General features: G+C 36.4%; 1 protein-coding gene across 1 annotated transcript in view; it reads left to right on the forward strand.

Annotated features, from left to right (window-relative positions):
- The window catches only part of PIK3C2G (phosphatidylinositol-4-phosphate 3-kinase catalytic subunit type 2 gamma), a 278,883-nt gene that overhangs the window by 59,039 nt on the left and 206,687 nt on the right, over positions 1-13,157 (forward strand). The window contains exons 9-12 of the mRNA XM_037136665.2: positions 215-278; positions 1,219-1,287; positions 8,723-8,782; positions 12,645-12,767. Coding sequence (XP_036992560.2) covers positions 215-278; positions 1,219-1,287; positions 8,723-8,782; positions 12,645-12,767 — 316 coding nt within the window. The remainder of the gene's footprint in view (positions 1-214; positions 279-1,218; positions 1,288-8,722; positions 8,783-12,644; positions 12,768-13,157) is intronic.

Here is a 13,157-nt window from a genome sequence, read left to right on the forward strand (position 1 = left end):
TGACTCCTTTGTCAAGTATGACTTGAACATGTGTCTATAGGTTTACTTCTGGACTCTCCATTCTGTTCCATGGGCCTACGTGTCTGTTTTTTAAATTCTAGTAAATTTATTGGGGTAAACTTGGTTAATAAAATTTTATAGGTGTGTGCTCACCTCCCAAAGACTCCTTCATGTTTTCCAACCGAATTTTAAGGAAAGTTTTTTTTCTTTCCAGACAGTGCCTTTCAACAGTAATCAAAAAATATGACTCCCAGCTGAAATGCCTGTTGAAAACCAAGGTATTAATTAACATTTGTTACTTCATTTATGAATTCAATAAGCACGCATCAAGTTTTTTCTAAAACTTTGCAAGTTTTTTAATTTATGAAGATGAATAAAGCAGTACCTACATTTGAGTGGCTTTCATTTTACTATGACAAAACAGACAAGTAAATACATGTATGTAATGACATGTCATAGGTCTTGTGAAAGACCCATGTGTACACAGGACACACACAAGGGGTTTTCCAATTTTACTTATTTGATCTGGATGTTGAAAACTAAGTATGCCAGTGATATAAAGGGCATAGTGAAGGAAGGTAAGAAATAGGGATAACATGAATGAAAGAGCCTGGTGTGATTAGGAAACCATAAAATTTACAATGACTGCAAATAGAGTTCAAGGTGAGAGCCTGGATAGAGACAGAAGAAAGAGGCAAATAGGGGCTGAGGAATTCAGGATCTTAAGGACATATTATTGGCAAGTGAACGATTTTCTTATTTATCAGGTGATGACATGGAGCCAACATGCAGTATTGTAAAATGACAGATGAGTAATTAGAGAGGTATTCATTAGCCCAAAGAAAGGCATTTGCTAGCCCAGAGAGAGGCTGAGGGCATTGTCAAAAGTTCTAATATAGGGATGGACAGGAGGGAACAGATTCACAACAGGTTAAGATGTGTGATTTATAAGATTTGGTAAAGCACTATGAGTAACAGAAGAACAGGTTGCCTAAATTTCCTCCAGATTCCTGGCTGTTGACTGACTGTCTGAAAACATCAATCCACTAAAATAGTGAAGAGAGAAGTTAGCTTGGCTGGGGGAAATGATGGATTCAGTCCAAGACTGCCAAGATTTGGTCATCAACTGGGCATCTAAATTGTAATCACTGTTATATGTGATCATTTATATGTAATCATCGTTATATTATGATCATTTCTTATAAGTTGTTCTTGCAGGAAAGTGTTCATCTTCCACAGGGAGAACATCATATGATTAAAGAAATTTATATAACAGAATGTTTTAAAGTAAGTGAGGATTATTTTTTCCATTAAATAACTTGACTCCAGATATGCATATAAAGTGACATACATCTTAAGTAACTATTTCTGACACTAATGAACAGTAAAGAATTCTGAAAATAAATTATATTTCTTCATATAGACCCCAAATTCATGTGTGAATACCACATGAATATTTAAAGACATGGGGGTGACAAACAAATGACTTACATTCCCTCCTCATTGTGATCCTCTCACTCTAATTTCACTTTCCTTCCTTGAGCCTGGCCTGAATCTGGACATTTTAAATGTGGAATGTAAAAATAATTCAAAATTAGATTGTTTTAAGTCTCATGAAAGTATCACAATTACTGCTTCTTTCATCTTGATTCTTCATCTTTGGGATAGTCATTTTTTCTAGTGTAGAATTTTAAACTTGCCAGGGACCAGGACAGTTTAAGGCTCCATTCCCAAATCACTTACGTATCTTGAATACATGTAGATATACTTTTGAGGCTGTGGTAAAGTACTCATAGATGAATTTTAATGATCTAAGTGCCAGATGTCTCATTACTATTTATGCATCATAGATGTTTTACACACACACATGACTGTTGAGAATCTGTTAACAGTTCTTATGTTCCAAAAATAGAAGTTTGAACATATTACTCATACATGAAGAATCCAATATTTCTACTTTGAAAGAAACCATTGATTATTATACATTTTTAAAACATGACATAAAACTCGGCAAAACATCAAAGAAATAGTGTCTTTGTAATATCACTGGCAAATAATTATCATCACCCACATCTGAATTATTTTATAAATAGGCCACAGTATCTGTGATTTTCCAGATGATATCCATGAAAACAATGAGCTTTTAAAATGAGATTCTGCCCGTAAAGCATAATCAATAGAAACTATCTTAGAAGTGAGGAAAGACTCTGACATTATCAATTCACAATTTTGCACTTTCTATTTATTTGACAAGTGCATTAAGTAGCATTTCATCAATGCCAAAAAAAGTATCAAGTTGAAAATTACATTTTTATGTTTCCAAAACTTGGATCATTACACATGATTTGAAAAAATAACAAATATGCAGGCTACATAAATATGCAATAATATTATTGAATATCAATGTATATAATTTAAGTTTCCAAATATTATCTTGCTTCAGCAATGATTACTTAATATATTTTAGACTTGACCTAATTTAATATTAAGCATCTTGAAAGACTTTTTCCTAACATATTGCTTAAGGCAAATCACTAAACTATTTACTCATTAGAATGAAGAGAAATGGAAGTCAGAACCGTGCTCTGAAGTTGCTGTTCTAGTTGAAGAGGCAGCGTATTCACATAAATAGCATTCATAAAGTGGGGTTTATACAGAGCAGAGCAGTGTAAAACCAGGTTTGAAGCTAGATGAAAGAATGAATGTCTGATGCAAAGTTGTATATTTCTAGTAGCCTCTATTATATAATCTCCAAAATTTTTATTCAGATGTCAAGTAGGATTTTTAGAGAAAGTTAGCAATTCCTATCACTGATGACAAACTTAACACTAGACTCTAGTAACTGGTGAGGTAGATATAAACTAGAGGGATCTGGATTCAGGGAAATCTATTTATGCTTCGTAATGTGGTTTAGCTTTGTGAAACCTCTACCTCATCTGAAAAGAGCTAAAACCCCCAAAATCTTTACTATCTAGCCCATGACTCATAGACTGTATTGACTAGATAACCAGGAGAATATGCAATCTTTATTATTCAAGTTCAAGTGATTCAATAAGGAAGGCAAAATATTACTTAACTGATACTTTTCCTTCCCTAAAAGCTAAATCTAGCTGTATTCAGACTCTAGACAGAGACTGAAAATTCCATATATAAGTAGGAAGAAAGGGGGCACAGAGGAATCTTATGTATTTATTTTTTCAGAACTGAAGCTCTTCCAGTAGCAGTCAGATCTGTTGGACATTCAAAAGTTCCAGTTTGAGATAGAACTTAAACAGAGTGACAGAAAGGACAGAACTAACTCAGGAGCGGAGATTCCAAAGTCAGATAGACGTATGTGTCAACCCTCTGCCAGTGATGGAAGTTTTTATTTAACCTTTCTAGAGTTCACAAAATTCATCACCGAAGTTAACATAATCAAATATACTAGTATTTTTTAATTACTGAAATAGTGCTTAATATAATAAAGTAGATGGACGATTAAAAGTGTTCAAGGAAAGATAAGTACAAGTGTTGCTTCATTGCTATCCAAGTTACTATTTTTCACACTTTGTAGAGGACTGTACAGGATCCAGGAGTAAAATGTCAAAAAACTAATTTTCATTTGCAATAGAGTATAAGAAAACGTGGAAAAGGAGCAAAAAAACAACATTAAAAATAAGAAAAAATAAATCAGTAACAAGGGCCGGTGGAAAGGTCACAATAGAAGTCAAGGAGAAGAAGAGATAAAAGTTGGGTCAGGAGAAAGATAAAACAATTGCAGAATTGGAGCCTACCTTAGCAGAAATAAAGGGCAGACTGAAACCACTCAAAGTCAAACCTATTATGTTTTGAACACCCCTGGAAGTGAAGAAAAAAATGAAAAAGTGAAAGTAAATCTTCAATAAGGAAGGTAATCTTTAGCCAACGTAATTTGTATTCCTAGTAAGAAAGAAAGCCTTGAAAGGTTCTGTCGAAGGAATAACATGATCTGGCATTTGATTTGGAATTTGTGCAGTGAGTTATATAACACATGGAGAATATATAACAATATATACAAATTAAATAAAAATAAAAGTACAGGCATTCACATTAAACATTAAGATGAGGACCAAAATATTGCCAGCTCATAGGATCTGACTGTATGCCACTTTCTATTTCTTTTCCTCTACATAAGAGGTATCCTTTGGTTAAAGGTATTTTGTTGCTTTTCTTTCCCATTTTCACTGCCAAAGTGTGCATTCATTAGCAATATTAAGGATTAAGTTTCTTTCTAATATCTATCTAAATGGAATAAAACTGTATGTATGTACTTTTTGAGGTAGGTACCTTTTCACACAATGTTGTTTTGGATAGAGATTTATCCACTTTGTCCCATGTGGTTTTGATTTCCTTATTTTCATTGCTATACAGTACTCAGATGAGTGGACCTTATTTATTTATATATTCTATTGTTTGTGTACATTTAAACTAACATCAAGGATTCTTCTATGGTATATGTCTAGGATCATAAACTTAAAGGTAATACAAATACCTTGTAATACCAAAGGTATTACTTTTCCAATAAGGTCTCAGACATTTTACAATACTGTGAACATCTCATTTGCCCCTCTTCTCACTCATGTGTGATATAGTCTGACTGTAAATTTTACCTCTGTGAGGTAAATGTGATGATATCTCATTTCACTTTTAAATTTTCACTTCACTGACTGCTAATAAATTCACAATCCTTTACTCTTTTTAAAGGTAACATCAAACTATCATTTTTTTTTTGTAATTTACATGTTCCAACATTTTATCCCTTGACCTACATTTCATTATCTTTTTCAAATAGATTTTTGGAGTTATTTACACAATTATTCTATTTTGGCTTATGTGTATTATAAGTATTTCTGCTAGCTTGTCTTTTTATTTTCATATGATGTTTTATTATCACATTAACCTTCTCAAAGTTTAATTTATATAATATATACTCAGTTAACAATAGAGCTTGACAAGTTTTGAAAAGGCATATACCAATGCAACCACCACAAAAACCAAGATATAAAATTATGTGCATTACACCAAAGAGTGCCCTAGCCCTCTTTGTATTAAATCCCTCTCATCTTAGGCATTATGCAGCCATGAATACAAATTTCTTTTGCCTTGATATCCAATAGAATTTTATTACCAGTGATAAAACAAAATCCTTGCCACATTGTTAATGTTAGAGGTAAAGTTGTGGCTTTACACAATTTACTATGGAGTTATTGTGAGGTTATGTAGATATGGTATAAAGCTCAATGCCCTTTACTAGGTCAGGGAAGTTTTCTTCTATTTCTAGTTTGCTACGAGTTTATATCATGAATGGGTGATAAATTGTGTCAAATGCTTTTTCTATAGCTGTAGAAATGAGCATGTAGTTTTTCTCATTTATTCTTTTTATATTTTAAAAATATCTTTACGCTGTTGAAATAAATCACACTTTGTGAGGATTTAGAACCTTTCCACGAATTTCTGGTTTTATTAGCTAATATTTTGTTAAGGATATTTGCATCTATATTTATGAGGGCCATAAGTCTATATTTTTATTTTCCTGTAATGTTGTGGTTTCATTTTGACACTGGAATAATGCTGGCCTTAGAAAATAAATTGAGAAGCAGTCCCACTCTCTGTAGCTTGAAAGAATTTGATTAGATTTGGTCTTATTTCTTCCTTAAATGTTTGAAAAAATTCATCATTGAAGTAATCAGGAGTTTTCCTTGTAGTAAGGATTTTAATTAGAACTTTAATTTCTTTATTTTTAATTGAATTTATTGGGGTGACATGGGTCACAAAACAATACAGTTTTCAAGTGTACAATTCAACAAAATGTTGCACACCCATCACCCAAAGCAAAGTCTCTTTCCATCCCTATTTACCCCCTCTTCACCCACCTCCACCTGGCCCCATCCCCATTTTCTTCTTGGTGTCACCCTGACTGTCTGTGTCTTTGTGTGTCATATGTGTGTGTGTGTGTTTTGCTTAATTCCTTCACCTTCTTTCATCCAGCCCCCCCTGTTTGCCTATGCCTAGGTCCTTCTCAATATTTTTGTTTCTCCCCCACATACTTTTCTCTTGTTTATTACTGAAAATAGAATAAAATTTTTGGTAGTTGGGTAAAGGGAGTTTTATGTTGTAGTGATCAACCACAGCCCTAGGCAGACTGTGTTCTTAAATCTCAAGATCGGAACTTTATGAGAATTCCTGACCCTCTGCATTCGCCTTTTATTTACAGTCTTGTACAGGAGAGTTTTCTGCACCTCCTCCCAGTGGTATTGTTACTGAACAAAAACAGGGATATGGCTGCCTGCCGCCTATAAAGGCAAACTCTTGAGGCAGAAGCTGGTGACAAAGGAAAGAGGTTCTTATTCGGGTGCTGAATGACCTGAGGGAATGGGGAACTCTCTTTCTCAAAGCTGATCCCCCTCAAAGCCCAGATAAAACCCAGCTATTCTTAGCAAGACTAAAACAAAAGGCAGTGCCCAGAGCTCATACTCCATTTTAAAGTCTCACCCTGCCGAACCTGTGGCTAAGCCTCTTAGCAGTTGCTAAGAGGTCATCCAGGTAGTTTAGCTTATTCCCAGCTGCTGCACCTCCTCAGGCTCCCTCCTGAAGACTGTGTGTGAAGCCTGCATGGCTACAGCCCTGTGGCTGCTAGAGCCACAAGTCTGCATGCTCCTGGACATGGTAGCACATGAATACACCAACCAATGTTTCACTAAGTTGGCGACAGAAAGAAAGACTCTCTCCTAGAGGTCATGGGCCATGTGACCACTAAACCACATGGCCCATGGAGAGGACAGGCCAGTACCTTTTCCAAGTGCAGGTTCCAATCAGTGAGCAAAGAGCAAGAGAGTGTTTCTTTGTTCCCCTGGGACTATATTTGTTTGGGGTATGGGAAGAGCCAGGTACTTCCTCAGAATGACTGATTAACTTCTTAAACTTTTGTGTGTTTTGAGGGGTCCACCTCCCAACCAATCCCTTCTTTCCCCAGACTAATCTGGAAGCCTCTTTGGTCGTGCACCTCCTCCTGCCACCACTCTGACTTCTATGGCCCATGTGCCTGCCTTCCCCTGCTCCCACCCCCAATCTGGTATCAGAAGGGAATAGGAGGGCTTTTTCCTCTGTCCAATTACCTTGTTAGCCTTGCACATGCTCTGTAAGGACCACCCCCCGGTGCCTTCTTGCCTAGGGGCAGGGAAACTCCACTGGAGCTCCATCACCTCTGCCTCTCATGCTCTAGTCCCCACATGCAGCAAGTTGCCCACACTCAGGGCCCATGGACAGAGAGTGCCCAAACCAAAAGCTTACATTAAGGGATCCTGAAAAATCTCTGCACAACCTCTCTGGCAGCACCAAGAATGGTCTCAGCAGGTTGGACAGGGCACCTGCAGCCCAGATCAGGATCACTGCACCAGGTGTGGAGTGTCCATAAGGCACATGCTCAGTTATCCAGACAACGTGGCCTTACATCCTTGGGACCTGGCGCTGCACTGTGAAATTTCATGTCCTTGCCATGGCCCTGGGGGCTTCTGAAGACATTCCTTGAACTTCCAGTCTTTGTCTCTAAAGATCATGGCTGGGTGCACATGCTGCTCCCAGGTTCTTTCTCATGGCCTAGCTCTGTCTTCCACTATGCTCCCTTCTATTCCCCGGCCTCAGCCTGCTCCCAGCAGTCCAGACAAATTATCTACCAGTATCAGTACCTGACCTGTGACTGGTATCCATGTAGGATCAAGACTCAAGATAGGGTCTCCTGCCCTGCCAGAAGCAGAATGTTTTCCTCATCAGCAAATAGTCCTCAGTTATAACTACCTCTCCCCTAGAGGTAAACTGCTTTTCTCTCTCTTCCCATCCCCCCACAAAAGCAAAAAGTTTTGCCTGGAATCAGAATGACAGAGGGTATTCTAAGTCTCCTAGGGTCATCATGTTCCTAGGACCATCAACCAGCAAAGTAATGCTTTTACTTCTTGTAAGAGAAGACTTCACAGAAGTAAACAGGGCTCTGTGCCTGACCCGTAGACAGAAATACATACCTCACACCTGCACCACTGAATAGACCTTCATTTTCCTGCATTGCCTTTAATATTTCCCTTGAACAACTGGTAGGTGTCCATGGAAAAGATCTTCAAGTGGAATGTAAATTCCTTGAATTCCCAAATATTCCAAACTGACATACTAGCTCATACCTAGCTTTTAATAATCTGTTAAAATTTTAGCTGATATATTCTCACCCTCTTATGTAGTGACCACCTCTTTCTCCCATGCTCTGCCAAAGGTCAAAGACTATCTGCCCCATCTCTCCTCAAAGTTGCCTATTATTTTGGAATTCAGTATACTTAGTTACCTTGTGACCTCAAACTATACTAGAGCCAGAAAAAACAATAATTTTGCATATTTTCTTTTTTTCATTGTTACTGTGGGAACAAAGTTGAATATTTTAAGCTGAAATGGAACTCCAAAGACTATTTTTATCATTTAAGAAACAAGCAACTTATAATAGCACTATTAAGCCTGGAAAGAAAATAATTCTCAATTTTCCCCAAACTCATTCATTGAATTTGATCATTTTCAGGATGTAAATATAAATAGAAATTCATTAAGGTTTATGTATTACCTAAAAATTTTTAAGCTATCACACAGCTGTCTAAACACTGTATTTTGGTCTCTACCATAGCTAAATGAAGGTAGGGGAAAACTTATACTGTCTTGTTTTATTCTCCAGAAAGATGCAGAGGAGAAACATTTGCCACCAAATTTCTCCAGTGTCCCAAATATTTTTAAGGTAAGCTTAATATCTAAAATATTAGAATGGTTTTCCTTCAGAGTCTATGACGCATCAAGTGTTTTCCAAGATAAGCTTGGAATGTGTCACACAAAATAACATCACAGCATGATTATCAGTTTTCAGTAGCTCAAAGATTCACAATAGTCTGGCACAATTTTTAGCATGAATACTTAATGTGGGCTGTATAAATTAATACAGCTACACATAACACAATTACTTAGTTAATCATTTTCCTTACTCAAAGCCCCCAATTAGAGAAAAGCTTCCTCAAAAGTTCTGTTGGCCAGTAAGCATGGTTTTCTTCTTCCATCTCATCCAGATGACAATCTATCCAATGTCAGGAATTTATTTCAAGACCACAGCTCCAGCGCTGACCCATTCCCTACCTATACCAACTAGTTTGGGTCTAAAATTTCAGCACCTGTTTCACTTGAGCTGTAAAACCAACCTCAAAACCTAAGGGCCTGAAACCAATCTGATTATTTCCCTCAGGCCAGGCCATTGCAACACCAATGTTGAAGCTACTACTCTGGTCTAATTTTCCTATTTAAATTTCTGTCTCCAAGCTTATTTATCTTATCTGTGTTTTAGGCTAAGCTACACATGTATATTTTTCTTATAGTTCATTTAGTGTTCATATGACTATGTGCTCTGGGTGTGCATGTTTCTCAGTACAGCTGCTGCTAGAGCTGGAATCTCCATGGCATGTCCACCTATCAGAAGGCTGCATCTGCTTGGTTGTCCCCTTGGAAGCTCAAGCTTTGTGTGTTAAAACTATATGCATAACAATCCCACCAAAAATGTTACTATTTCGCTTGTGTTTTCTGCCATAGTTAATGGCAACCTGTGTTCTTGGTTTCCCAATATGAAGTTTCGATATCATTTAAATCTGACCTTTCTGTTGGTCCTCACATCCAATTCATCACAAAGTTAATTCTACTACTGCAATATTTCGCTTAACATATTCTAGCAATCTTAGTGATATATGAATGTAATGAATAGAAGATTTATGTTTCAGAGATTCTGAGGGTTAAATGAGATAAATAGATCAGAAAAGATGAATAAGAGAGAAGTAAATTGGCTACCAAGTGACACAAGCCACCCCAGCATTAGCATTTCAACTAGCAACATTTTATGGATTTCCACAAATTCACATGTGCCACATATTTATTAGAAGATATGAATGGCCCTGGCTGGTATAGTTCAGTGGATTGAGCATGGGCTGCGAACCAAAGTGTCGCTGGTTCAATTCCCAGTCAGGGCATATGCCTGGGTTGCAAGCCAGGTTCCCAGTGGGGGCCATGTGAGAGGCAACCACACATTAATGTTTCTCTCCCTCTCTTTCTCCTTCCCTTCCTCTCTCTCTAAAAATAAATAAATAAAATTTAAAAAAAAAGAGCTCGAAAAGTTTGGCTCACTTGTATAAAAAAAAGAAGATATGAATAAAAACTAAATCTAGCAACTAATATATATCATTCCCATAGTTTTATGAGTTTTTAATTTTATTTATTAGTTATCTGGGTCTGTACAGTGTTTTGTTTCTCATAAACTGAAAGATCTGTATGAAAGATAAAAATTAATTAGCTAAAATTGAATCCGTATTCTCTGTTGGGCACTTTTTAATATTTTGCCTTATTTAATCATTACAGCAACCCTATAATTATTACTATTCTAATTTTACAGAAGAAGAAACTCAGGCCCCTGAAGTTAAATGATTCGATAATGGTCACAGGTGGAAATGATGCAGAACCACAATTTTAACACACATAGCTTGGTAGCAATACACACATAAAGTCTACTACACTATTCTGAGTACATTGACAGTATATTGATCACTGAATTGCTCTCCTTTGTGAAAAGTCAATTTGTCAAGTTCGGTCTTTAAGGTGTTACCCCGAACTAAACTTCAGTTCAGATTACATATGTAGAAAATGTGGTAGAACTCCTAATTTTCTAGTTATAATGAAGTAAATCTTCTGGCAGGCATGTCACCTTGTTGATTCGTCATAACTAAAACAGCTGACTTATTTTCATGTAAATTACCCATAAAATTTTCTTCCCTGTATTGTAATTGAGTGGTTGTATTTCCCTAGTCTGTGAAAGACAAAATGTGTCCCAATTAAATTGCATCTTCTTACCGTTAGCTCATTAATTGAGTATGTTATCCTCTTTGGAATTCTGATTGTCTTTCATAATATTAATTACCTTTTCTTCCTAGGTTTTTGTCATCCATTTTCAGTGTTTATAGAATCATATAAGAGATACTGGCAACATATTAAAAATTGTTTTTTCCATAAATGAAACAAAATGGTATTCCCTTAATATAATACTCATTTTGTGTTTATATATTGATAATGTTTTGTTAAGAAAATGATCTAGAATGAGTAGAGTTAAAATCTTTGTGGGATTGTAGATCCACGTCTCTGTGTGAAAAAAAAGGGAAAATATTTTCCCACCTGTTTTGAAATAAACTGCTGACTCCTCCATTGGAACCACCTGTGATGCTGGTGACAGAGCTGACATGTTTTGAAAAGCTATCATCACTAATGATATAGACAGTGCACATAAGAGTATCGTAGAAGGAAAGGTGAGTAGCACAAGGTTAAAGGAGAAAAATATTCCTCAACATAGTTCTTCATGATATATGGAAAAGAACATGGAAAAATCTGCTAAAAAATAGCAGATTTTTTTAATGAAAGCTAATTTAAGAACATGTGAGAATGCGAAATAAAAGGAGTAATGATTCTATACCTGAAAACTATATAACTTTATTAACCAACGTCACCCCGATAAATTCAATTAAAAAAAGAAGCTCTTGCCCTGGCTGGTGTAGCTCAGTGGATTGAGAACAGGCCTATGAAGCAAAGGGCTGCTGGTTCAATTCCCAGTCAGGACACATGCCTGGATTGCAGGCCAGGTCCCCAGTAGGGGACACATGAGAGGCAACCACACATCGATGTATCTCTCCCACTCTTTCTCCTTCCCATCCCCTCTCTAAAAATAAATAAATAAATAAAATATTTTTTTAAAAAAAGAAGTTCTTATCCACGAACAAGGACAACAGGGGTTGGGGAGGATAGAATGTAGGACAAGGGGAGGTAGACAGGGCAGGAAAGAGCAATGGGAGGAAAATGAGGACGATTGTAATTGAATAACAAAATTTTTTCAAAGGAAACTCTTTGAACTGTGATCATGATATCGGTGCATAACTATCTTAAGTGCAGCCAGTAATTCTGATATTAAGAAGAGTTTGTCACTACTGTAGACTGTACTTGTCGTCAGTAATTTTTTCAACATCAGTTGCTTCTAGGATAGTACAATCAAATGATTACAAAACTCTCCAACAGCAAACTTCATTGTCCCAAGTTTGTTCTGGATGCTGGGAATACAAGTTTTTAACACACTGCTCTCCTCTACGTTGCTTACTAAAACAAATGCATTCTGAAACTCTTTATGGGTCTGCCATCATTTGCCTTGTTTGCAAAGTATTTTGCAAAAACCAGACATTCTCCCTTTATCCATCTTTCTCCTTCCCTCCCTTCTTTCCTCTCCTGCCCTCCTCCTCCCTGCCTCGCTTCCTCCCTTCTCCCCAGCTCCTTTCCCCCCATTTCATTTCAAATAATATTAAATTAGAGTTAGAGGTGATATATATAAACTTAATAGTCCTACTTTTGAGCATTCACTCAATGCAAATTGTAGCTCAGGCCACCAGATAAAGAGTCTTGAAATTCCTTGTATGTAGGAACTGACGACCACGTTTTATTACATTTCTGCTTCATGGAAAAAGAATTAGTGTAAAGATAAATTAGTGTCCTCTCAATTTTAATAAACTGTAAGATATGGCTCTTTTAATCTACAGCAAAATGTGGAAAATATCATTGAAGAAGTTAAAAATATATGCAGTGTTCTGGGATGTGTGGAGATGAAGCAAATTACGGATGCTGTAAGTGAACTCAAATTGATTCTACAGAGAAAACAGGAGGTAAATATGCTTGCTTATTGCACAGAAGTTGTTTTAAACCTCAGTTCAATAAGTAATTAAGGAAACTGAAGGACAGGACTAACTACTACATATGTTTGTGTGTGTGTGCACATATATTTCAATCATTTGGGGACAATGGAAACTTGGCTCTATTATACCAAGAGATTTAATTAAATTAAAAGGCAATTTCTTACACTTTTAAAGTTTGTAACTTTAAAAGTTATAACAATATAACTTCTAAGTGAGATTGAAATCAAGCCCACAATCTACCTAGATGAATATGCTTATATAATAATATTCACAGGCCAGGGTGATATAGAATGTTACTGGCTCTCGTGTGCACGGTATATGTAGGCATAAGTGTCCCTGGGTGCGTGACCAACCACATTG

Source organism: Artibeus jamaicensis, unplaced genomic scaffold, assembly GCF_021234435.1.
Source record: "Artibeus jamaicensis isolate MK-2021 breed Jamaican fruit bat unplaced genomic scaffold, CSHL_Jam_final contig_233, whole genome shotgun sequence".
Lineage (NCBI taxonomy): Eukaryota > Metazoa > Chordata > Mammalia > Chiroptera > Phyllostomidae > Artibeus > Artibeus jamaicensis.